Source organism: Puma concolor, chromosome A3, assembly GCF_028749965.1.
Source record: "Puma concolor isolate L17-30 chromosome A3, mPumCon1.1.hap2, whole genome shotgun sequence".
Classification (NCBI taxonomy): Eukaryota; Metazoa; Chordata; class Mammalia; order Carnivora; family Felidae; genus Puma; species Puma concolor.
The window spans coordinates 77,747,620-77,771,080 of record NC_141669.1 but is presented as its reverse complement, the minus strand read 5'-3'; the positions used below and the strand labels follow the sequence as shown (position 1 = coordinate 77,771,080).

Genomic DNA, 23,461 nt, shown 5'->3' with positions numbered 1-23,461 from the left:
GTGGTGATAAAACGATGTGATCGGTTATAAAAACTCTGTACCCCGGCTGTTCGAGGCCGCACTCTTATCAAGAGTGTTGGTCCTGATCGGTCGGCCTTGCCTCTCATTGTAATAAACTTTGTTGTGACTGTCACTGGTGCCCATAGCATTCTGTTTCAGGAGTCGTGTGGATGCAACACCCTGGACCGGATCCCTGCAGCCCTCCCAGCTGGGACACTCTAGCCATGAGAAGCTGCTTCTCTGTGGTTCTGAGAAGTGGGTGGGGCTGGAGCTAGGCGTCAGCTGTTGGGGCGGGACCGGGGTGCTGGGGTTTGAGGTGCGCTGGAAGTTCTGGAACACCAAGCAGCAATGAAACTGAGAATGAGCAAATATCGAGGGACAGACAGCTATAATGTTGACCATATTTCAGCACTCAGAAAAAAAGAATTTAAAATTGAGTTTTATGTCACAGTTGTGTATTCACTACCTAGTACCCATTTCTTATGTTAGTTTGCACTGGGTCCTTTTTAAGGCTTTTCTTTGTTTTACTTACAGTAGTCATTTGAGTAATTTACTTTAAATCTCCAAGCTTCCCCCCCCCTTTTTTTAATTGAAATTTTAGTTAACATACAGTGCATATTGGTTTTGGAGTAGAATTCAGTGATTCATCACTTACCTAGACACCCAGTGCTCATCCCAACAAGTGCCCTAGTTAGTATCCACCACCCATTTAGCCTATCTCCCACTCACCTCCCCTCCAGCAACCCTCAGTTTGTTCTCTGTCGTTAAGAGTCTCTTGCAATTTGTTAAATCTCTGAACTTTTTATTTTCTACAGAACTTTAAAAAAAATATGGAGTTTTTTTTTTTATTCTTTGTGCTCTACACTTTGGTGGATGTGCATGTGTGTGCTAACATGAGTCTCTTCTGTACTCTACAATGTATGAGAATTAAAACTAGCTAGAGTTTTTTGGGGGTACCCTAGATGGCTCAGTCAGTTAAGCATCTGACTCTTGGTTTCAGTTCGGGTCATGGTCTCAGCTTCATGAGTTCAAGCTCTGCATCTGGCTTGTGCTGGCATTGCAGAGCCTGCTTGGGATTATCTCTCTCTCCCTTTCTCTCTGCCTGTCCCCTGCTCATGCTATCTCTGTCTCTCTCAAAATAAACAAATTAATTAAAAAAAACCCCAAAAAACAGAGTTTCTACTTAAACATGCCACCTACAGAGCTTGTGAGAATATACCACTTTCTGATATCATTGTGACTTTTCGATCAACAAATCAAATATGATATTTGAGGTCTCACTATTCTCTTAGATTTAAATTACTGTTCTTAATATGTGTTGACCAGTAATTCATAAGTCAATGAAGAAAATCCTATGGATGAGCACTCATGTAGTATAGATTGCATTGTACTAAAAGTATGAAACATTTTGTATGTTATTTGGTTAATTTTTAAATTTTTAAATATGCACTGAAAGAGGCCTCAATGTGATAAATTGTATGTCATTCATATGCATTAAACTACTTTAAATATTCTTAAAAGAATTTTATGACATCGCAAGATTTTTTAAGTCCCTTTCAAAAGAGAAATATGAATTTTTAGATTTTCTCTGTTTTTCCTCACTTTACAGATGCAACAGCTTGAGAGACAAGTTATTGATGCTGAGCGTCAAGCAGAAAAAGCTTTCCAACAGGTAGGGTATAATTCTAGTTAAATTTTTTTCTCTCTCTACCAGTATAAACCTTGTTTTGCCCAAAACAGTCCTCAAAATAGTCTTTAACCCTTCTCTACATCTTATCTCTTTGACTGTTCTGTGAGCTGGATCCAGAGAGAAAAAGGAGAGTCTAACGTTATTTTGCCCCTTAACAGAGTTCCAAAGGATAAAAATGCGTCCATTAGGAAGTCTTCTTTCCCGGAAAAACCAAATATGACTTTCAAGGCAGTGGTAACCATAATGAAGTTTTAAATATAAATATGTTCATAGCAGTTTCTTTGATAGAAATAAAGAGTTGGAAATAATATGAATGCCATATTACAAGAGAATGAATAAGTGAACTGTATATATTCCATGAAATAATAAACAACCATTACAAATAATTATTACAGGGGCACCTGGGTGTCTCAGCCGGTTAAGCATCTGACTCTTGATCTCAGCTCAGGTCATGATCTCACAGTTTGTGGGTTCAAGCCCCACATCAGGCTCTGCACTGATGGCATGAAGCCTGCTTGGGATTCTCTCTCTTCTTCTCTCTGCCCCTCGCCATGTGTGTGTGTGCACACATGCTCTCCCTCTCAAAATAAATAAATAAACACTAAAAAATAATTATTACAAAAGACATACTAATATAGAAAAATGCTTAGAGTTATATTAGGAAAATATGAACACAAATTTTTACTTAGTATGTTAATAGGTATTTGGGAGAAAAGTCAAACCTTTGATAAGTCACTTAGTCCTGTCTGGGCCTTGCCAACATTAAAATGAGTGTTTTCAGTGAGCTCACCAAGTGAGCCTTAAAGTTTGTCTAATGAGTCTCAATCCATAGCTTCACATTTTATGAAAAGATCCTTGTCAGGTTCAGGCAAGTCAGGATTTTCAAAATTATTATTTTTTTCTAGGAAGTATATATTTAATTTCTTATACATGTTCTAAATTTGTCATGTTTCTTCCCAAACGTAAGTACTACCAAATCTTGTTTTCACCTAAAAGATTTAATCTTGTATAGTAGATTGATTTAGTGGCCTGATAAATTTCTAAATAAACCCAGTCTAACCTAACCCTTGATTTTCTTTAATTAATTATACTCAGGCGCACCTGGGTGGTTCAGTCATGTGGCCATCTGACTCTTGATTTTGGCTCAGGTCATGATCTCACAGTTTGTGAGTTCAAGCTCCACATTGGGCTCCGCAGTGTGGAGCCTGCTTGGGATTCTCTCTCTCACTCTCTCCCTGGCCCTTTGTCTCTCTGTCTCTCAAAATAAATTTTTAAAAATACTTACACTTAAAAGAGATTCCTAAAATTTTACTATGACAAATTTCAACCAGTGCAAGAGTAGAGAAAATAGTATAATGAACCCCCATCATCAGCTTTAACAATTAGTAAACTCAAGGCTAATCTATACCTCCATCCACTTTATTCTTTTCCACCCCCACACCAAGTTATTTTGAAACAAATTCTAGACATCATATTATTTCACCCATGAGTATATCAGCAACTAATCTAAAAATAAAGACTTAAAATCACAAGTATAGTACCATCATCACACCAGTAATTATTTAAAACCTCAAATTTAGGTATTGGTAGAAGTATGAGTAGTAATGGTAAGGATTGATGCTGTGCTTGGTTTTTTATATCGTTTAGCTGGTAAGACCGAATAGTAATATCTCCACTTATAGCTATAAAAATCCAGTAGTTACCAGTAAACTCATAAAAGTTCACTTACATTCTATGTTTATGTCACTGTCTGTCATTCTGTACTAAATGTCTTCGTCTTTTTCTATTGTAGGCTCCGTATGTATATGTACCTGTTTAGCCCGACACCCTACAGCACGCATTTGTCTACTTCTCTCTCTTGTCTTTCTCTTTACCTCCGTTTCTGACTTTGGCCTTTCTCTGTTCTTCCCTATCTTTCCCTTCCCTTTCTTCCTTTAACACCTCATAGTATAGGAAAAATAGAAGGAAGCCGAGGATGGTTTTGTCTTGCCTTTTCTTAAATTAAAATTCTTAATTCATATGTGCAGCATAATTGTTTAGCTCTGAAAATTTAAGTATTTTTATTTGTGATTTTTGGGGTTTTCTTCTATGATTCACTAGATCTTAAGAGCAAAAAAAAAAAGAATCCCCATTCCCAATTTGAGGGAAGCAAGCCATGGCTGTTTGTAACCATTAGGGCCCAATCACTCATCTTCATAAACTAACAGGAAGAATTTCTTATTTGAAGTTGTCCTTTAAGGATATCACGTATAAAGTTATTTAATTCTGTGTGCTACATTTTACAGCAAAAAGACACTGTGGTTGCTAAATGGCCTTAAATCAAACCTCTCCTCCTGTAAAGCGTGAGAATTGCAAATCTCCCAAAATTTCTATGTAATTTAGCAAAATCTGTAGGTATCTGTATACTTATATTACACTATATATTATTGTATATTATATATATTATACATTGTATGTTATACATTATATAAATTACATATTATACATTCTGTACATCGCACATTATACATCATATTACATACGTAATGATTCTAAAAGTTTATAGGAAATACAGAGAGCAAATAAATCTCATGCACTGATTATATTACCTTTCTTTCTCAAGACTAAGTAAATGTTATTAATGTAGAGTAACCGAATCCTTTGCTATCTTTAACAGTTTCCATAGGACTGTGCCCTATCTGCTGTTTATGTTGCTTAAATTCAGCTTGTCCTTTGTCATTTAGTGAGATCCTAAGACTTAAACTGTATTTATGTTAACCAAAAAGGAACATTTCACTGCTAAAAGCAGTAGTTGGCTAAACCAGCTCAACTCTGCATCTTAGTGGTTCATTTTCCCTCTTGTTTTTAATGACTGGCATTACTTTACCTGTGCAACCTTTAAATAAGTTGGCTATAGAAAAGAAATCAGGGGCGCCTGGGTGGCGCAGTCGGTTAAGCGTCCGACTTCAGCCAGGTCACGATCTCGCGGTCCGTGAGTTCGAGCCCCGCGTCAGGCTCTGGGCTGATGGCTCGGAGCCTGGAGCCTGTTTCCGATTCTGTGTCTCCCTCTCTCTCTGCCCCTCCCCCGTTCATGCTCTGTCTCTCTCTGTCCCAAAAATAAATAAAACGTTGAAAAAAAAATTAAAAAAAAAAAAAAAGAAAGAAAAGAAATCATACATTTTTCCAAGAGAAATCTTGGCAATCTTTATTCTTAATACTGTAGTACCTTTTCATTGTAGTTGTTTAAAGTTTTGAAAGCAGAATGTGTAAATCTCATTGTACTTGTATTTCTGGGAGGTGGATAAACAGCAAGTTGCACATGTGGGAGATACTGATACAGAGGATTCATTCTCAAGTATATGATTAGGTGTATATTCCAATCTATTACACCAGTTTATGCTAACCAAAAAGGGGCACATAATTTCCCCTATAGAAATTTGTGTTGTCATTCTGTCCTTCTGGTCTCAGTTCCTTGCCTGTGTTTGATGCAGACCTGGTAGGACCTGGATTTTAAAGTTCCCTCTTGGGGCTCCTGGGTGGCTCATTCAGTTAAGCATCTGACTTTAACTCAGGTCACGATCTCATGGTTTGTGAGTTCGAGTCCTACATCAGGCTGTCAGCTCAGAGCACACTTTGGATCCTCCGGCTCCTTCTCTCTATGCCCCTCCGCTGCTCATACGTATGCACGCGTGCGCTCTCTCGCTCTCTCAAAAATAAAAACATTTTTTTAAAGTTCCCCCTGACCATTCTAATATGCGGGCTAATATGTTTTTCTGTGAAGTTGGTTCTTAATAAATGATTACTACTCGGGGCGCCTGGGTGGCGCAGTCGGTTAAGCGTCCGACTTCAGCCAGGTCACGATCTCGCGGTCCGTGGGTTCGAGCCCCGCGTCGGGCTCTGGGCTGATGGCTCCGGGCCTGGAGCCTGTTTCCGATTCTGTGTCTCCCTCTCTCTCTGCTCCTCCCCCGTTCATGCTCTGTTTCTCTCTGTCCCAAAAATAAATAAACGTTGAAAAAAAATTTAAAAAAATAAAAAAATAAATGATTACTACTCATTCACGCTAATCTATGGGACCTTATAATGATTTGCTTCATTACGTGGAAACATACTTTATCCAGTGCTATTCCTTTTCACCTTCCGTGAGAATGGTTCTGGCCTCACTGCTTAAATTCTAGAGCACTATCTCCAAAATAACTGTGTTTAAAATGTGATTGGGGGACACCTGGGTGACCCAATCGGCTGAATGTCCGACTTTGGTTCATGATCTCATGGTTCGCTGCTGTCAGCTTGTCCGCGCAGAGCCTGCTTCGGATCCTCTGTCCCCCTCTCTCTGCCCCTCTCCCACTTGTGCTCCCCCCTCCAAAAAGATATGATTAGAATAATTGTTTAATTTGCAGTAAATTTTGAATAACTGGTAAACAGTCTGGGATTCAAAATGCCCTTATAATTCCTTTCTTCATTCCTTGTTGGAATGATCAGGTATTTTGTCATGCCATTGCAGCATATATGCAGAAAGAGAAACTTTCAACCTCCACTCAAAAATACAGTCACATCTTAATTATCTGTAGTGGGGTAGGGAGCGATGAGGTTAGAACAAGGAAGAAGAAGAGAGTAGCATAGGTAATTACAACAGGAACAATATTTGCAGCTCCTGCTTTCTTCAGGGTGGGCGGGAAAATGAAAAACAGCATTAGGAGTCGTGTCAGTGTACCCAATACTACCCTCAAGGTTTGACGATTCACCAGAAGGACTCACAGAACCCAGAAAAGTCGTTATACTCATGGTTATGATTTATTACAGTGAACGGATATAGAGTAAAATCAGCAAAGGAAAAATACACGTAGAGCAGAGTCCAGGAGAAACCAGGTATGAGTTTCCAGTTGTCCTCTCCCAGTGGAGTTACACAGGGGTGCACTTGATTCCCGTCAATGATATGTGACAACGTACAAAGCATTGCCAACCAGGGAAGCTCACCTGAGCCTTGGTATCCAGAATTTTTATTGCCCTGGCGGTGGGGATGGGGTGGTGGTGGTGGTGTCAGTCTTGTAGACATGGAATGCATGCAAGACTGACCTTAGCTACTCAGAATCCATCCCTGCACAGGTCAAACTGATACAATGTAGCCCAGGACCCTGGGTGAGTGGGGGGAAAAAAAAAAGGTATTCACCTTAAATCACATTGTTGACATAAAATATCTGGTGTGGTCCAATATCTCAGGTATGTAGAGTCTTATCAGGCAGGATATTACCAGGTCTCAGAGGTTATTTTTTCCAGGAGCTAATCAAGGACCAGTTGTTTTTTGGAATGTGCAAGGTTTGAGTACCCCAAGTCTGCTGAGTTAACCCTTTACTGCAAAATAGCTCAGGGACCTCAGAAGAAATAAAGGCTTTGGGATAATGGCTGAGGAATGTGCTGAGATGTGTGGATGCAACCAGAGGCTCTCCTGGAAGAAAAGGAGAAAGGTAGCCTAAAGTGCAAAGCATTCTTCACCAGAGGATATCCACATATAAGTAATTGCAAGAGTTTCTTTAGCGAACAATTTGAATTTGCAGATGTTTGTTATTGGCCAGTCTCTGAGTAGTTAAAATTCTTACATGGTTCAGGTTAAATGAATGGAAAAAGAACTGGGCTATTTTCTGTGTACTTGTAGTGAGTTATTTTTAAAGGCTGCTTGGTTTTTCTGTAGGCCTCTTATCTTTTCGGAAGACCTATTATTCATACTAATTACCAAGGAAGGTTAGTAAATCCTGAAGAACTTGATCCTAACAAGACCACTTGGCAAGTCGGTTGCCTGTAACTACTTTGTGATCCTTCTCCCTAAGAGGTTTTGCCATTTTTGTCAGTATTTTTCTTGCTTAGAGAAGTTCTGTTTATCTAAAAGTAATGGTTGCATTAAACAGTTGCACATGGCAAAGATTCATCTAAGGAGCTCTAACTGAAGCATTCATTCATAAAATGAGAACACTTTTCAAACTGGACATATTTTTCAGGGGATAAGAGCACTCCCAAATCATAGTTTTCTAGGACTGTAGACCTTTCCTAAGCAATAATAGGACAATTTTATTTGTATTTATTAAAAATTTTTTTTCAATGTTTGTTTATTTTTAAGAGATAGAGAGAGACAGAGCATGAGTTGGGGAGGGGCAGAGAGAGAGGGAGACAGAATCCAAAGCAGGCTCCAGTCTCTGAACTGTCAGCACAGAGCCCGATGTGGGGCTTGAACTCAGGAACTGCGAGATCTTGACCTGAGCTGAAGTCGGACACCTAACCCACTGAGCCACACAGGCACCTCTTATTTTTATTCTTTTAAGTTTATTTTTATTTATTTTGAGAGAGACTGAGACAGAGCGAGTGGGGGAGGGTCAGAAAGAGAAGAAACAGAGAATCCCAAGCACGTTCCCTGCTGCCAGCACAGAGCCCAATGTGGGGCTTGAACTCACGAAACTGCAAGATCATGACCTGAGCCAAAACCAAGAGCCGGTTGTTCAACCGACTGAGCCACCCAGGCACCCCAATATTAGGGCAATTTTATGTGGCAGTCCAATGTTTGTAGGGTAGCTTGCTCCAACTTAATAAAAGGAGACTATAGGTATAGATCTGGTGATAGTTATTTATATTCTTGTTCAGTATCTTCAACTTTTCTTGAGGTTTGTAGGAGCAGAACAATTTCTTCCCTTCTAGTTTCTTTGCCTTGTCTAATAATTAAATTGACATAAGACAGATTAGCAGGAGTAAAACAAGTTTAATTTCATACATATGGGAGCTTCCTAAAAATATGAGACTCCAAAGAAGTGACCAAAGCAGGCAACTTTTATACCTTTTAGACAGGAAGGCAATCCATTTATGAAGAATTGACAAGACAAGGGGGTTTGGGCTTAGAGTAGTAAATTAGTGAAGAAGTAACAAGGTTTGTTTATACAGCCTTCTCAGGCCTTATATTCCCTATCTCTGGTGATAAGGATGCCTTCTTCCCTCCTGGTAGAGGAGGGGGACATTTCCTACTTTCAGGCGGACAAAGGAGCATCAGAGTGTTTTTATACCAGCTGTTTCTCAGGTAACTTTAATTCAAAATAATCCAGATGCCAAAGTAGCACATTTTGGCGAGCCAATTCTGCCCCCTGTCAGGATTATCATCTATTCCTCTGTCCCTGAACTACCATTTGGACTTGGTCTCTGCTCTTCTCTGCTTCAACAGCTGTCGAGCTCCCTGTGTGGAACTGGCTGTGCCATCTTAAGAATGTTTCTTCATATTTACTATCCAGCCCATGTCCTCCTCTGGCTTTTTCATGATAACATCTCTGATGTAGGCCTTTGTCCTTGACCTTTTGGTCTGCTCTTCTTGCAGAAAGCCTGATGTATTACGTTAAAAATATAAATCTTGGGGCGCCTGGGTGGCGCAGTCGGTTAAGCGTCCGACTTCAGCCAGGTCACGATCTCGCGGTCCGTGAGTTCGAGCCCCGCGTCGGGCTCTGGGCTGATGGCTCAGAGCCTAGAGCCTGTTTCCGATTCTATGTCTCCCTCTCTCTCTGCCCCTCCCCCATTCATGCTCTGTCTCTCTCTGTCCCAAAAATAATAAATGTTGAAAAAAAAAAAATTAAAAAAAAAAATATATAAATCTTAAGGTAACTTAAAATTATCACTTGGATAGTGGAATACAGGTTTTGTCTCCTATTTTGTGTTTTTATTTTTTTAATGTTTATTTCTTTATTTTGAGAGAAAGAGGGAGCATGCAATCAGGGGAAGGGCAGAGAGAAAGAATCCCAAGCCGACTCCGCGCTGTCTGTGCAGAGCCCGACTTGGGGCTCGAACTCAATGACTGTGAGATCATGACCTGTGCCAAAATCAACAGTCGGATGCTTAACTGACTGAGCTACCCAGGTGCCCCTCTTTTATTTTTTAAATCCACTTTTATTTTTATAGTTTTCAGATATCTGGGTGGTATTTAAGTAGGACACATTTGGCATTACAGTTGAATTTACAATTCTGCAGTGAACCCACAGATGAAACCTTGTATTCATGGTTAAAAACAAAACAAAACTAATCTTAACACCTTCCTTCTAGAAGCCCTCATTAGTCAAGTATTTTTGAACGTTAAGTGGATTCATCATGATCTTTCAGATGTGTTTTTAATAGTTTAAGATTTTTTCATCTAAATTATCATTGTTAATTTCTCAAATGCTTTTGCATATTTTTCTTCTTTGCCTCCTGCAATCTAAACAAAAATTACAAAAATTACATTCTTACCTATTCTTAGGACATGGAATAAAAGTCTTAATCTACAGTGCTCAGTACTTTATTTTCTTTCTTACTATCATTAATATCTCACACATTCCTTCTAAGATTTCATATGCCCAGATGTGTTTTGCAACAGATCCAAGCAGAAATCAGTGCCTCTTAGATATTAAAATTAAGGCTTAACTCAACCCTGGGTCACACACCGGTCTCTTTGTCTTGCTGTATTTTTTCCCATTGCCTTTATCACCTTGTATAACGTACTGTATGATTTTTACATTTTATTATATTTGTGATCTGTCTTATCCACTAGAATGTAATTTCTATGCAGAGATTTTATTCACTGATATCTTCCCAGGGCCCGGCACTTGGCTGCTATCCACTGAATGTTAAATGAATGAATCAATAAACCCTCACTGAATGCACTCTCCTACCTGTATCTTGATTCTCATAGTTTTTTTAATTTTTTGTGATTCCATCATTTGAAGCTTTCAAGTTCTTTTATTTTCCTTTTCCTTTCCATCGTGTATGTGTTTCTTTTTCACCTAAGTTCAGTTTGTTTTCCCCAAATGTGCTATTATACAAGGTCATCCAATCTGATCGTCTCTCACTACTCACCTTCTTTATATTCCTGCTTCACTTAAAATTTGAAAAATTGAAGGCTGCAAACTTTCTGATTCCATACTCACATGAAATGCCTTGAATATTATCATTGTTCTAGTAAACATGTACATTACTTTAGATGATAGCAATATTCTGAGACTCTCTTATGTGCCCTTGTGTCCCTCAAAGGTAACACCACTTGGTAAAATGGTCTTCAGACTTTATAATTATTAAATACATTAAATCGTGCTGTTCAATATTTTGTTTTATGATGATACCTTTTAGGAATCTATTTAATGTTAACATAAAAATTTCATGCATAATACCCTACGACCCAACAATTGGACTACTAGGCATTTATCCACGGGATACAGGTGTGCTGTTTTGAAGGGACACATGCACCCCAATGTTTATAGCAGCACTATCAACAATAGCCAAAGTATGGAAAGAGCCCAAATGTCCATCGATGGATGAATGGATAAAGAAGATGTGGTATATATATATACAATGGAGTATTACTCGGCAATCAAAAAGAATGAAATCTTGCCATTTGCAACTACATGGATGGAACTAGAGGGTATTATGCTAAGTGAGATGAGTCAGTCAGAGAAAGACAAAAATCATATGACTTCACTCATAGGAGGACTTTAAGACACAGAACAGATGAACATAAGGGAAGGGAAGCAAAAATAATATAAAAACAGGGAGGGGGACAAAACAGAAGAGACTCATAAATATGGAGAACAAACTCCGTATGGAGTGGAGGGGCTGTGGGAGGGGGGATGGGCTAAATGGGTAGGGGCACTAAGGAATCTACTCCTGAAATCATTGTTTCGCTATATGCTAATTTGGATGTAAATTTTAAAAAATAAAAAATAAAATTAAAAAAATATATATCTAAAAAATTAAATGCATAACATTAATTTTCTATCCTCTAAATTTAGGTACAAGTTATGGAAGAGAAATTAAAAGCAGCTAATATTCAAACCAGTGAATCAGAGACAAGGTTGTATAAAAAGTGTCAAGATCTGGAGACCCTAATACAGGAAAAAGATGACATTATTCAAAACTTGGAATTGCAACTTGAGGAACAGGTTGGGAAGAATTTGATCATTACAGTCTAAATACATGCATTTTAAATGCATTCTTACAGAGGTTAAAGAGAGAGAGAGCCCAAACTTCTGAATTTGGGTCAGAAATCTCATTTATTTGGTCAACTCATGGAGTCTAATCACATTTGTTGGTGAAAGGCACAAGTAAAATGGCATTTTCTTTAAGTCTGGGTGATTCCAAGGCCATATCTAACACTTTTTGGATGTGACTGTGCTCCTTAACATTCAAACTTTAGACTTTTAACTTGAAAACACTTGGTTAGCAGCAGGCATTTCTGTCTGTGAAATGTTTGAAATAGATGTTTGCCTTAACATTTTTAGGGTGTTGGAAATATTTATGGAACGTTGTATTTTAAATGTATGTTTGATGCTAATCCTTCTGTTTAAAAATGTGCATACTGTTTTAAACCACTTTATTGAGATTAAGTATAGTTTCTAGTTTATTTTAAAATTTTATTAAGAAAAAAAATTGCATTGGGGCGCCTGGGTGGCTCAGTCGGTTAAGCGTCCGACTTCAGCTCAGGTCACGATCTCGCGGTCCGTGAGTTTGAGCCCCGCGTTGGGCTCTGGGCTGATGGCTCAGAGCCTGGAGCCTGCTTCCGATTCTGTGTCTCCCTCTCTCTCTGCCCCTCCCCTATTCATGCTCTGTCTCTCTCTGTCTCAAAAATAAATAAAGGTTAAAAAAAATTTTTTTTTAAAAAAGAAAAAAAATTGCATTGACATAATTTGTTTAGGGGCACCTGGGTGGCTCAGTTGGTTAAGCGCCCGACTCTTGATTTTGGCTCAGGTCATGATCCCAGGGTCATGGGATCAAGCCCCATGACAGCCTCCTCAGTGAGCATGGAGCCTGCTTAAGATTCTCTCTCTCCCCCTGCTTCTCCCCACCCCCTCTAAAAGATAAAAAATAAAGGGTTATTTGCTTAAATCATCATTTAGCATCATTTAAATATGACCACTATGAAATTATTAAGTACTTTAAATTGTTTTTTATCTTAACCGTTTATTTTCATTTCTCTGGGGATCGGTACTTGTTTAGCTCAGTGGTTTTTAACTTTTCACCACGACCCACCTCCCACCCACTGTGATTTATATGACAGTCATATTCTTGTAATTTTATGACCATAACCAGATTTTAAGGTTGGTAAATGTGAGCTAGAGTTTTTTTCTTTCATTTTTTTTCTGGGTCTTTTAAAACTGTATTAAAAAAAAACAAATAAAAACTTGCATTTGAGGGGAAAACAAACCATGCTCCAGGGGAGATTCTAATTTTCCTCTCCCTAGCCTGGTTGACTGCTATCCCACTGTTATAAACCCTAGACCATTTACAGAAATCATTTACTTTATTGATAAATTCAGTGGATGGATTTCAATATATGATCTTTCAGAGAAAGCAGTTGTTCAAACTAATAATATTTGCATATGCCTTTGTGTTTGTTATTATATCTGCTGGACAATTGTTTTATTTTTTACTCTCTTTGAAGTATTTTACTGTATATTGAAGGTCAGTGTGTTAACTTGGTAACAGGTTTTAAGTGAATTTGTCTATCATATTTATGATGTAAAATTTCCAGATCACTGAGCCTATGTTTGAACTAAACTGCTAATGTTATTTCAGAAACAAATAAGGATACAAGAAGCTAAAATAATAGAAGAGAAAGCAGCTAAGATCAAAGAATGGGTAACACTTAAATTAAATGAGGTATTTATTGCTATATCTTGCCTTTTCTTTACCTTTTACTTCTTTTGAATAGATAAGTCTTCAGAATATCTGATCATTCTGAATGAAACAAAATTCTGATCAGTTGGTGGTGCTGCTGTCTTTTGGTAAACATGAGACAGGTAGCTTTTATTTTTATGTCCAATGTATTTCTAAAATTAAAAGTATTGATAGGCTCGTAGTAAACAGCTTAAGTAGCCCCATTCTAACTAGTTGATTTTAGTTCTAATTAGTTAATTTTAAATAGTTATAGAACATATGTGTGTATATCATAAAATTAATGTGTTCAGTATCATCTTGAGAAGAACGCATTAGTTTATATGGCACATTAAATGCTGAAATAATTTGGTTTAAAATAATTTTACAGTGGGAAAGTCATGGGGGTGAAAATATTTGAAACTCTCAGCTTTAGGGGCACCTGGGTGGCTCAGTCAGTTGAGCATCTGTCTCTTGATTTTGGCTCAGGTCATGATCTCAGGGTCGTGGGATTGAGCCCCTTGTTGGACTGCTGATCACGGAGCCTGCTTGAGATTTTCTGCCCTGTCTCCTGCTTGTGCTCTCTAAAAAAAAAAAAAAAAAAAAAAAAAAAAGTCACAGTTCTGGAAAAAATAAATATAAAGCCATGATTATCTAGGTTGATAACTATGCTGATAAATTCATCTGATATTTTCTCATCATTTCTTTCGTATTTTGCTTACATGTAATTAGGTAGTAACATTTTAAAAATTCATAATTTATTAGTACATTTTAGAAATGTTATTCCTGTATAAAAGAATACAATTATGTCCTTTCAGCTGGAAGTAGAGAATCAGAATCTTCGTTTGATCAACCAAAATCAAACTGAAGAGATAAGAACAATACAGTCAAAACTACAAGGTATGAGTATTTTGACTAAGATAGCTTAGTTTGGGTTTATTAGGCTATATGGAATTTTACTGTTGAGCACTTAAAATAGGACTGGCACAACCAAATAATTGAATTTTACATTTTATTTAATTTGAGTGGATTTTAATTTAAATAGCCAACATGTCCATATCAGCACAGCTAGCCAATTGGAGATAACCCAACAGTGGTAATATTAATTTGAATGTTTAATTTCAGGTGTGTTTGCTTAAAAAACATCAGTTATTTTATTTTCTGTTTTCACTTGCATTGCAGTGATATTCAATAGTGATTGAAATTCTTGTAGCCTGAATATTTTGAGCAACATTTTATGATAAGAATAATAAACTCTTTGCATTTTTTAATGCTTTGGGTTACTTTCTTCCTTTTCAACTCAAAAGCCTAAAGATGGGTGGTAGAGTTAGAGATAGAGATTTACTTAGTGTGCTATTTTGGTGATCACCACTCAAGTGCACATTGAGCTGAAGACAAGATGAATCCACAGGGTTATTAGACCCTGGGCTAGTCTAGTGGTTTTCAAACTTATTTAGTAACAGAACCCTTTTCAAAACAGTAATTTTTTATCAAGATATAAAACAGTGAAAGCAGTGTTAGGTGATGGGTGCATAGTTTTGCAGACTCGCTTTACTCATGCCTCACCTTTTTTTTTTTTTTTTTAATTTTTGTTTAATGTATTTTTTTAATTTACATTCAAGTTAGTTAGCATATAGTGCAATAATGATTTCAGGAGTAGATTCTTTAATGCCCCTTACCCATTTAGCCCTTCCCCCTCCCACAACCCCTCCAGTAACCCTCTGTTTGTTCTCCATATTTAAGACTCTCTTATATATTCGTCCCCATCCCTGTTTTTATATTATTTTTGTTTCCCTTCCCTTATGTTCATCTGTTTTGTATCCTAAAGTCCTCATATGAGTGAAGTCATATAATATTTGTCTTTCTCTGACTAATTTCGCTTAGCATAACACCTTCTAGTTCCACCACGTAGTTGCAAATGGCAAGATTTCAATCTTTTTGATTGCTGAGTAATACTTCATTGTGTATATATACCACATCTTCTTTATCCATTCATCCATCAGTGGACATTTGGGCTCTTTCCATACTTTGGCTATTGTTGACAGCGCTGCTATAAACATTGGGGTGCATGTGCCCCTTCAAAACAGCACACTTGTTTCCCTTGGATAAATACCTAGTAGTGCACTTGCTGGGTCATACGGTAGTTCTATTTTTAATTTTTTGAGGAAGCTCCATCCTGTTTTCCAGAGTGGCTGCACCTGTTTACATTCCCACCAGCAGTGCAAAAGAGATCTTCTTTCTCCGCATTCTCACCAACATCTGTTGTTGCCTGAGTTGTTAATGTTAGCCATTCTGACAGGTGTGAGGTGGCATCTCATTGTGGTTTTGGTTTGTATTTCCCTGATGATGAGTGATGTTGAGCATTTTATCATGTGTTGATTGGCCATCTGGATGTCATCTTTGGAGAAGTGTCTATTCATGTCTTTTGCCCATTTCTTCACTGGATTATTTGTTTTTTTGGGTGTGGAGTTTGAGAAGTTCTTTATAGATTTGGGATACTAACCCTTTATCTGATATGTCGTTTGCAAACATCTTCTCCCATTCTGTCGGTTGCCTTTTAGTTCTGCTGATTGTTTCCTTCACTGTGCAGAAGCTTTTATTTTGATGAGGTCCCAGTAGTTTATTTTTGCTTCTGTTTCCCTTACCTCTGGAGACGGAGACGTGTGGAGTAAGAAGTTTCTGAGGCCAAGATCAAAGAGGTTTTTGCCTGCTTTCTCCTCGAGGATTTTGATGGCTTCCTGTCTTACATTTAGGTCTTCCATCCATTTTGAGTTTATTTTTGTGTATGGTTTAAGAAAGTGGTCTAGGTTCATTTTTCTGCATGTTGCTGTCCAGTTTTCCCAGCAGCACTTGCTGAGGAGACTGTCTTTTTTCCATTGGATACTCTTTCCTGCTTTGTCAAAGATTAGTTGGCCATATGTTTGTGGATCCATTTCTGGGTTCTCTATTCTGTTCCATTGATTTGAGTGTCTGTGTTTGTGCCAGTACCATACTGTCTTGATGATTACAGCTTTCTGATACAGCTTGAAGTCCGTACTCATGCCTCTTCTTTCACCCACTATGAAAGCCCTGGGATTTCCACAAAGCCCTGGGATTTCACAGAATTCATTGGAAAAATACTGGCATTGTAGAGGTGCATGGGCTTTGAAGTCAACTTTAACACCCTACAATTTCATAACTGTGTTACATTTCTGGATTTTTTTTTTTTTTTACATCAGTAAAATGGTAATGGTAATAGTGCCTTCCTGGTTCCACAAGAGGTTGTCGATTTTAAGACCTATGAAATTGTTTTGTCTAATGCATGTTAATACTTATGGCTCTCATTTTGTAAGGGAAAAAGCTCCTGTTTTCCTTTTCCCTCAATGCATCTGACACCAGATGTGTGCAAGTTTTTCCCACACAAAGCAATTCTCCGGTTCCCAGAAGACACAAACTGGGTGTCCTACAAATTTAACTCAATTCTGATATTATCTACTTAAAATTAGCATCAGATCTTACAGCTTAAAGGCTTGTTCCCACAAAACTACCCCCCACCACATCAGATACCACTTCAAACACAGTTGTAAGTATCGGTTTTCAGCCCCACTTCTGCCAAACTGGGTCTAAATCAAAGGTTCCCACGACCCTCCTCAGGTTTGATAATTTTCTAGAGCAGCTCACAGAACTCAAACAAACACTTTACTTACCAGATTACTGGTTTATTACAAAAGATATAACTTAGGAACCGCCAGATGGAAGAGATGTAGAGGGTGAGGCTTAGAGAAGGGGCATAGAGCTTCCATGCTCTCTCTGTGCACACCACCCTCCCAGCACCTTCACTTGTTCATCATCCTGGAAGCCCATCCTTTTGGGTTTTTATGGCGGCTTCATTATGTCAGCTTGACTGACTGAATCATTGGCCATTGGTGATTAAGTCAATTTTCAATCCTCCGCTCCCCTGAGGTCAGAGGTAGGGTGGGTGGAGGATGAGGCTCAATGTTCCAACCTTCTAATCCCCCCCCCAACCCCGTGGTTGGTTCCCCAGGCAACCAGCCCCCATCCTGAGGCTATTTAGGGGCTTTCCAAAAATCACCTCATCAACACAAACTCCGATGTCCTTGAAAGAGCTTGTTCTGAAAACAAAAGACACTTTTATTGCTCTTACCACTTAGAAAATCCCAAGGGTTTTAGGAGCTGAATGCCGGGAACCATGGATGTAGACCAAGATATATATTTCTTCTATCACACAGTTTCTCCACCTGTATGATGAGAAGTCAGTGTCCACCTAGTTGATTTGGAATTCCATATTTACATATGGAATCAATGACACAGATTGAATATAATAAGCCTACTCTGAAAAAGCTGATATTTTACCTGATATTCTTAGCTTGTAATTCTAGTCTTCAGTGGCAGTCTCTTCAGTCTTGTAGACTAAGGGGTATTAATCCTTGGGGCCTAGGCTTGGACTGGAGAAGAATAGATACAATCATGTAGATATAGTATAGTACTTTAAAAATGTATATGCAAATATATGATTATTAAAATACTGTGGATTAGTTCTGTGAGAGATAATCAACATGAGAATAATAAAAGTACACCCAAAAGAATACACTATAGATAAGATATTTTTCTTATGCTCCACTCAATTATCAGCTGCTATTTAATTTAACCCTTTGGTGCTCTCCCAGAAGTAAGAATTTAATTTTTTTGGAAACTTTTCTTACTATCACTGGGATCTCCATGCTTTTAATCTTGTAAACAGGGGTGTTAGAAGATGGATTAAATCTGTAATTAATCACTGCATGAGCTATCTAAATTCTCTGTCTAGATAGCATGAGCTATCTAAAAAAACCTTCTCCTTTTTTTTCCCTCTAACGCAGTGATGAAGGCTCGCCATATTGTGGTCATGTTACATCAAGCCCCTCTTTCTGCTCTCTTGGAAGAAGCAAACCGAAAACTAAGATAGCAAAAGTTATTACAGTGATCATGTGATATTTGCCCCAGTGATGATCTGAATTTCCTTTAGTTGTCTTGGCAACTTCCCTCACCATTAGTAGCATTACTACCTAATCAAATTTTACCAGTTCTTGACTGCTATTTACCAGTACGTGACTTTGCAAGAAGCAACAACCTCTACTTGTTTACAATCTGTTTTTTATTTGTTTGTGTTTTTGTTTGAGAACTTTTTTTTTTTTTGAAGTTTTCTTATGTTTATTTTTGAGAGAGAGAGAGAGACAGAGCATGAGCTGGGAAGGGGCAGAGAGAGGGAGACACAGAATCTGAAGCAGGCTCCCGGCTCCGAGCTGTCAGCACAGAGCCCAGTGCGGGGCTCGAACGCACAAACTGTGAGTTCATGACCTGAGCCGAAGTCGGCTGCTCAACCGACTGAGCCACCCAGGCGCCCCTATTTGAGAACTACTTTTAAAGGGATTCAATATTTTTCTCTCTGCAGTTAAAAAATATTTAGAACATTCAAAGTATATAAACAGGTTTAAACATTAGCGTGTGATGCCAGACATTGAGGTTTCCATGTTACTGTAGATGAACTGCAGGCTTTTTTCTGGTATAAAGAGTAAGTTGTCCAGATCTTATATGCTTTGGTTCTGTGTTTAATAAACTATTGTAAAAAAATTCCAATCTTGATTTTGATTAATGATCTTGCAGAAGTTCAGGGGAAGAAGTCATCCATTGTCTCTACACCAAAGTTCTCGGAAGGCCAGCGCCTAAGCAGTTTGACCTTTGGGTGCTTTTTATCCCGAGCAAGGAGTCCTCCTCAAGTAGTAAAATCTGTGGAAATGAGCAAGATATCATCTAAAGAACCTGACTTCACTGAGGGAAAAGACATAGAAGGTATTTATGGATTAGAAGAATCTACTTTGACATTTTTTTAAATTTGTTTTAATGTTTATTTATTTTTGAAAGAGAGACAGAGTGTGAGTGGGAAAGGGGCAAAGAGAGGGAGACACAGGATCCAAAGCAGGCTCCAGGCTCTGAGCTGTCAGCACAGAGCCCGATGCAGGGCCTGACCTCACAAATCGTGAGATCATGACCTGAGTCGAAGTTGGACGCTCAACCAACTGAGCCACCCAAGTGCCCCTACTTTGACATTTTTTAAAAAGAAAAAATAGTTTGTTACGATTCATCCAAATATAGATTGATTTTCCTTGTTTTTTTTTTTTTCTTGACAAGTTGATGTTTTATGAAAATGTTTTTAAAGAGCAATCCAGCCTTTAATCTGTATAGCTAGTTATCTTGTGTGTTGTTTTGAAAGTCTTTGCCAAGAATGCATAGGAGACACTGATTTTCCTCTCTTGGTACTTTTTCCTGAAGTAGGTAGCAGTGATATTTAATTTTTTTTAAGGTTTTATTTATTTATTTTTGAGAGAGACAGAGACAATGTGAGCGGGGGGGGGGGGGGGAGAGAGAGAGAGAGAAAGAGAGAGAGAGAGAGAGAGAGAGAAGGAATCCCAAGTAGGCTCCCCACTGCCAGCACAGAGCCTGATGCGGGCCTTGAACCCACAAAACCATGAGATCATGACCTGAGCCGAAACCAAGAGTTGGACGCTTAATCTACTGAGCCACCCAGGTGCCCCAGTAGCAGTGATATTTAAAATTAAAAAGTTCACCTTCACACCTATAAGGTACTTGTTTTAGCTGAGTTTCACATTAGAACAATGAACTTACTATTATTTACTTAAAACATTTTAAAATTACTTGATGTTAAATATGGCATAGTAAACTTATAAAGAAAAAGAACACCAGGGGACAATTCAGTGAGTGCTTTGATTTTCCCTTTCCCGTTTTGCTTCAAAGAGGAGAATACTTGCTTTGATTTTCCCTTTTCCGTTTTGTTTCAAAGAGGAAAATATTTGATAGATGTTTTAAGTCCTGGACCTGTGTACAGATTTCTATCCTTCTTTTGTTTGTAAAGCCCCTTTAAATTTTGCTCTGTTGTCAGCTGCTGGCTTTGCCACCTGTAGTGTGACTTTGCCCAAATATTTTAAAGGCTTGAATTTGCATCTGCTCACTTTTCAGTTCCTGCTTCCTTCCTCCAAAGGAGAAAAACTACAGCCCCAAAAGTTGTCTCTGTGCTTGGTTTTAAAATCCTGAAAACTACATAATGTTTTTCCAGTCGGAGTTCTCCTTTGCTACTTGCTTTTCTGATGTTAGTTGCAATTTTCTTCTCTTTTTTGAGAAGTCATTTTAATTTCCCCTCTACTTTCTAATGGTCAGTTAAGCATAGCTCAGTACAGTGGGGGTTGCCTGTCCTGAAGCTCTTGTTCACATGCAAATTTAACAAATTGCCTGATGCCAAGTCACAGAGTTTATTTGTTCAGCCTCTATTTCCTTGTTATTAAGGTCATATCTACGTTTAAAAGTTTCTCTTATACTCTTTTTTTTAATGTTTATTTATTTTTGAGAGAGCGCGAGAGAGGACGCGCATGCACAAGCAGGGGAATGGCAAAAAGCGAGAGACAGGATCCGAATCGGGCTCTGTGCTGACAGCAGACAGCCTGATGTGGGGCTCCAACTCACGAACTGCAAGATCATGACCTGTGCCAAAGTCAGTCGCTTAACCCACTGAGCCGCTGAGGCACCTCCTCTTACACTCTTGAACCTAAATTTTTAGCTCGCTGTTTATGAAGCCCCTGGTTCATTTCATTAATTATATGATAAACAAAAATAAGCCGTGTGGAAAGACATTGTTAAAAAACATTGTTTTTGTTGTAAAAACACATTTGTATATATGAATAAACCAAAAGTAGAGTGAGGAGGGCTTTTCTGTGTTTATGTTTCTTCATGGCTTTGCATATTTCATGTATGGAAGCCTGGGAACAAAGTTTGTTTGTTTTTTAAACTATAGCTTTGTATTTATTATGTTTAAATTTACTTATGATTTTGAAAATTTAGTTGAAAGAAGGCTGTCATTTGCTTTAAAACAGAATCAGTGGTATTCTTTGGTGGCTGCTTTTTTTGATAGTCAGAGTTGCCCTGTTTCACATTTTGCTTCTTTCATTTTAAACCATTGTCGGTTTCCTTTTACCCAACGTGTTTCTTTGTAAAAAGGAGTTTAATTTTCATACTATTCTATTGAAGTGTTAGGACTCGTATTCTATGTAGAGCTTACAGTTTTCAAAGTTGGGTTTCAACAAGACACACAACTAAAGGATAATGTAAATTAACCTTATTCATACGAAAATTCCACTTTTTATAGTGTAGGTACGTAAAGCTTCGTGTACAGAGAGTTGACATTATTAAAGGCAACATGCCAATATGATGTATGCTTTTCTAGAAATGGAAATTCCAGAAAAGTCAGGCGAGAACCAAATCCAGGAAAACAACCGGGGTCCGAGAACATTGCATCAAACCACTTGTGTCTCAGAACAGAATCGGAAAACAAGAACAAGCTTTGCAACAGATGGTGGCACGTCCCAGAATTCTGGGGCTCCAGGGAGTGACTGGAGTTCGGACGAGGAAGGTGGGAGCAAAGGAAGATCCAAGAGCAGGTACACGTCCACCCTTTCCAGTCACACGTCAGAGGAAGGCGTCCAGGGTAGCAGAATGGGCAGCGAGGCGTATCTGACAGCATCCGATGACAGCAGTTCCATATTTGAAGAAGAAACTTTTGGCATAAAGAGACCGGAGCATAAGAAGCTGTATTCCTGGCAACAGGAGGCACAGTGGAAAGCTCAGAATTGTCCCCTTGGAAAGGGAAATTCTGAATCAGATAAAAAGGAGCACGATAGTTCATCGGATGAACTGAATAAAAAATTTCAGTCTCAAAGACTGGATTATTCATCTTCGTCCAGCGAGGCTAATACACCAAGCCCTATTTTGACCCCAGCTTTGACTCCAAAGCATCCTAACTCACTTTCTGGAAAAGGAACACAATTAGTGCCTTCATCAAACCTGCCACCCCCGAAGTTAAGGATTCCTAATGTTTTCAGTATAAGTGTGGCACTAGCCAAAAGGCACTTAAGCCAGCCACAGTTAAGTTCTGATAGGATGTTTGGTACAAACAGAAATGCCATCAGCATGATCCGGCCGCTCAGACCTCAGGAAACAGATCTTGATCTAGTTGATGACGACGGTACAGAAATTTTAGAGAATATGGACACTAGTTGTGATGACGGATTGTTTTCCTATGACTCCCTGGAGTCCCCTTGCTCTGACGACCAGGAAAGCTGTGACTCAGCCAAGAAGCCGGCCTGCAGCAAACCACCAACTCCGCCCCTGCACCGGTTTCCCTCTTGGGTAAATGACATTGCCGTGTGCAACGCATGCATGCTGGCTTTTTCCTAAACCGGCGTTTACGTTTTACTTTCTTCTCCTATTTCTTTTCAGGTCCAGATTGTTCTGAAAAGTCTCGGTGTTCAGAGTACCATTTCCCTTTCTCTTTCCCTACTGAGTTCTGAGTCAATTGAGAAATAAGGGAAGGTGAAGACAGGCAGGAGATCAAAACATTACCTTTCTTACTGATAAAACTGATTTTAGAGAGTTGGTCGGCAAATGAGCTTTCCGATACTGAACTCAGAATTCGCTAGGTTTATTCATCCAGTCCCAGGTAACCCTAGACCACTAGACGTCTGTTCCTCTTGGGTAGCTTAAAGCCCAGGGAAAGAACAAATGGTGTTTCTTGCATGCCTTTACTTCTCAAGAGAAAGGAGCAAGGAGGGTGCTCGGCTCTGCCTGTCCAGTTTCTCATTCTAAGCTTGCCAGTCACATTAAGCCATCCCTCCTCCTTGGGAAGGAGAAATGAATGGTTGGAGAGGGACCCAGAGCGTTCAGTTACTAGAGTTCCCTGAACATGGAAGGAAACATCAGGGGTGGGGAAGAATTGTTCCTCCTACCTGTGTGATACCTTGGACAAATTCGCAACCAGGACACCTAACTCTTATTGGTCATCAGTTTTTGTGCTTAATCATTTACTTGATTGGCTTTTTTTTTTTAATTTTTTTTTCAACGTTTTTATTTATTTTTGGGACAGAGAGAGACAGAGCATGAACGGGGGAGGGGCAGAGAGAGAGGGAGACACAGAATCGGAAACAGGCTCCAGGCTCTGAGCCATCAGTCCAGAGCCTGACGCGGGGCTCGAACTCATGGACCGCGAGATCGTGACCTGGCTGAAGTCGGACGCTTAACCGACTGCGCCACCCAGGCGCCCCTACTTGA

At 38.8% G+C, this 23,461-nt stretch overlaps 1 protein-coding gene across 5 annotated transcripts in view; it reads left to right on the top strand.

The window, feature by feature from the left end:
- PLEKHH2 (pleckstrin homology, MyTH4 and FERM domain containing H2) overlaps positions 1-23,461 on the top strand; it is a 115,606-nt gene that overhangs the window by 27,460 nt on the left and 64,685 nt on the right. For all 5 annotated transcript variants that reach the window (XR_015249252.1, XR_015249254.1, XR_015249253.1 and 2 more), the window contains exons 3-8: positions 1,610-1,672; positions 11,449-11,598; positions 13,232-13,315; positions 14,128-14,209; positions 18,953-19,138; positions 21,582-22,543. Coding sequence is in view for 2 of the 5 variants with exons in the window: in XM_086701214.1 (XP_086557340.1) it covers positions 1,610-1,672; positions 11,449-11,598; positions 13,232-13,315; positions 14,128-14,209; positions 18,953-19,138; positions 21,582-22,543 (1,527 nt within the window). In the remaining 3 variants the exon portion in view is untranslated. The remainder of the gene's footprint in view (positions 1-1,609; positions 1,673-11,448; positions 11,599-13,231; positions 13,316-14,127; positions 14,210-18,952; positions 19,139-21,581; positions 22,544-23,461) is intronic.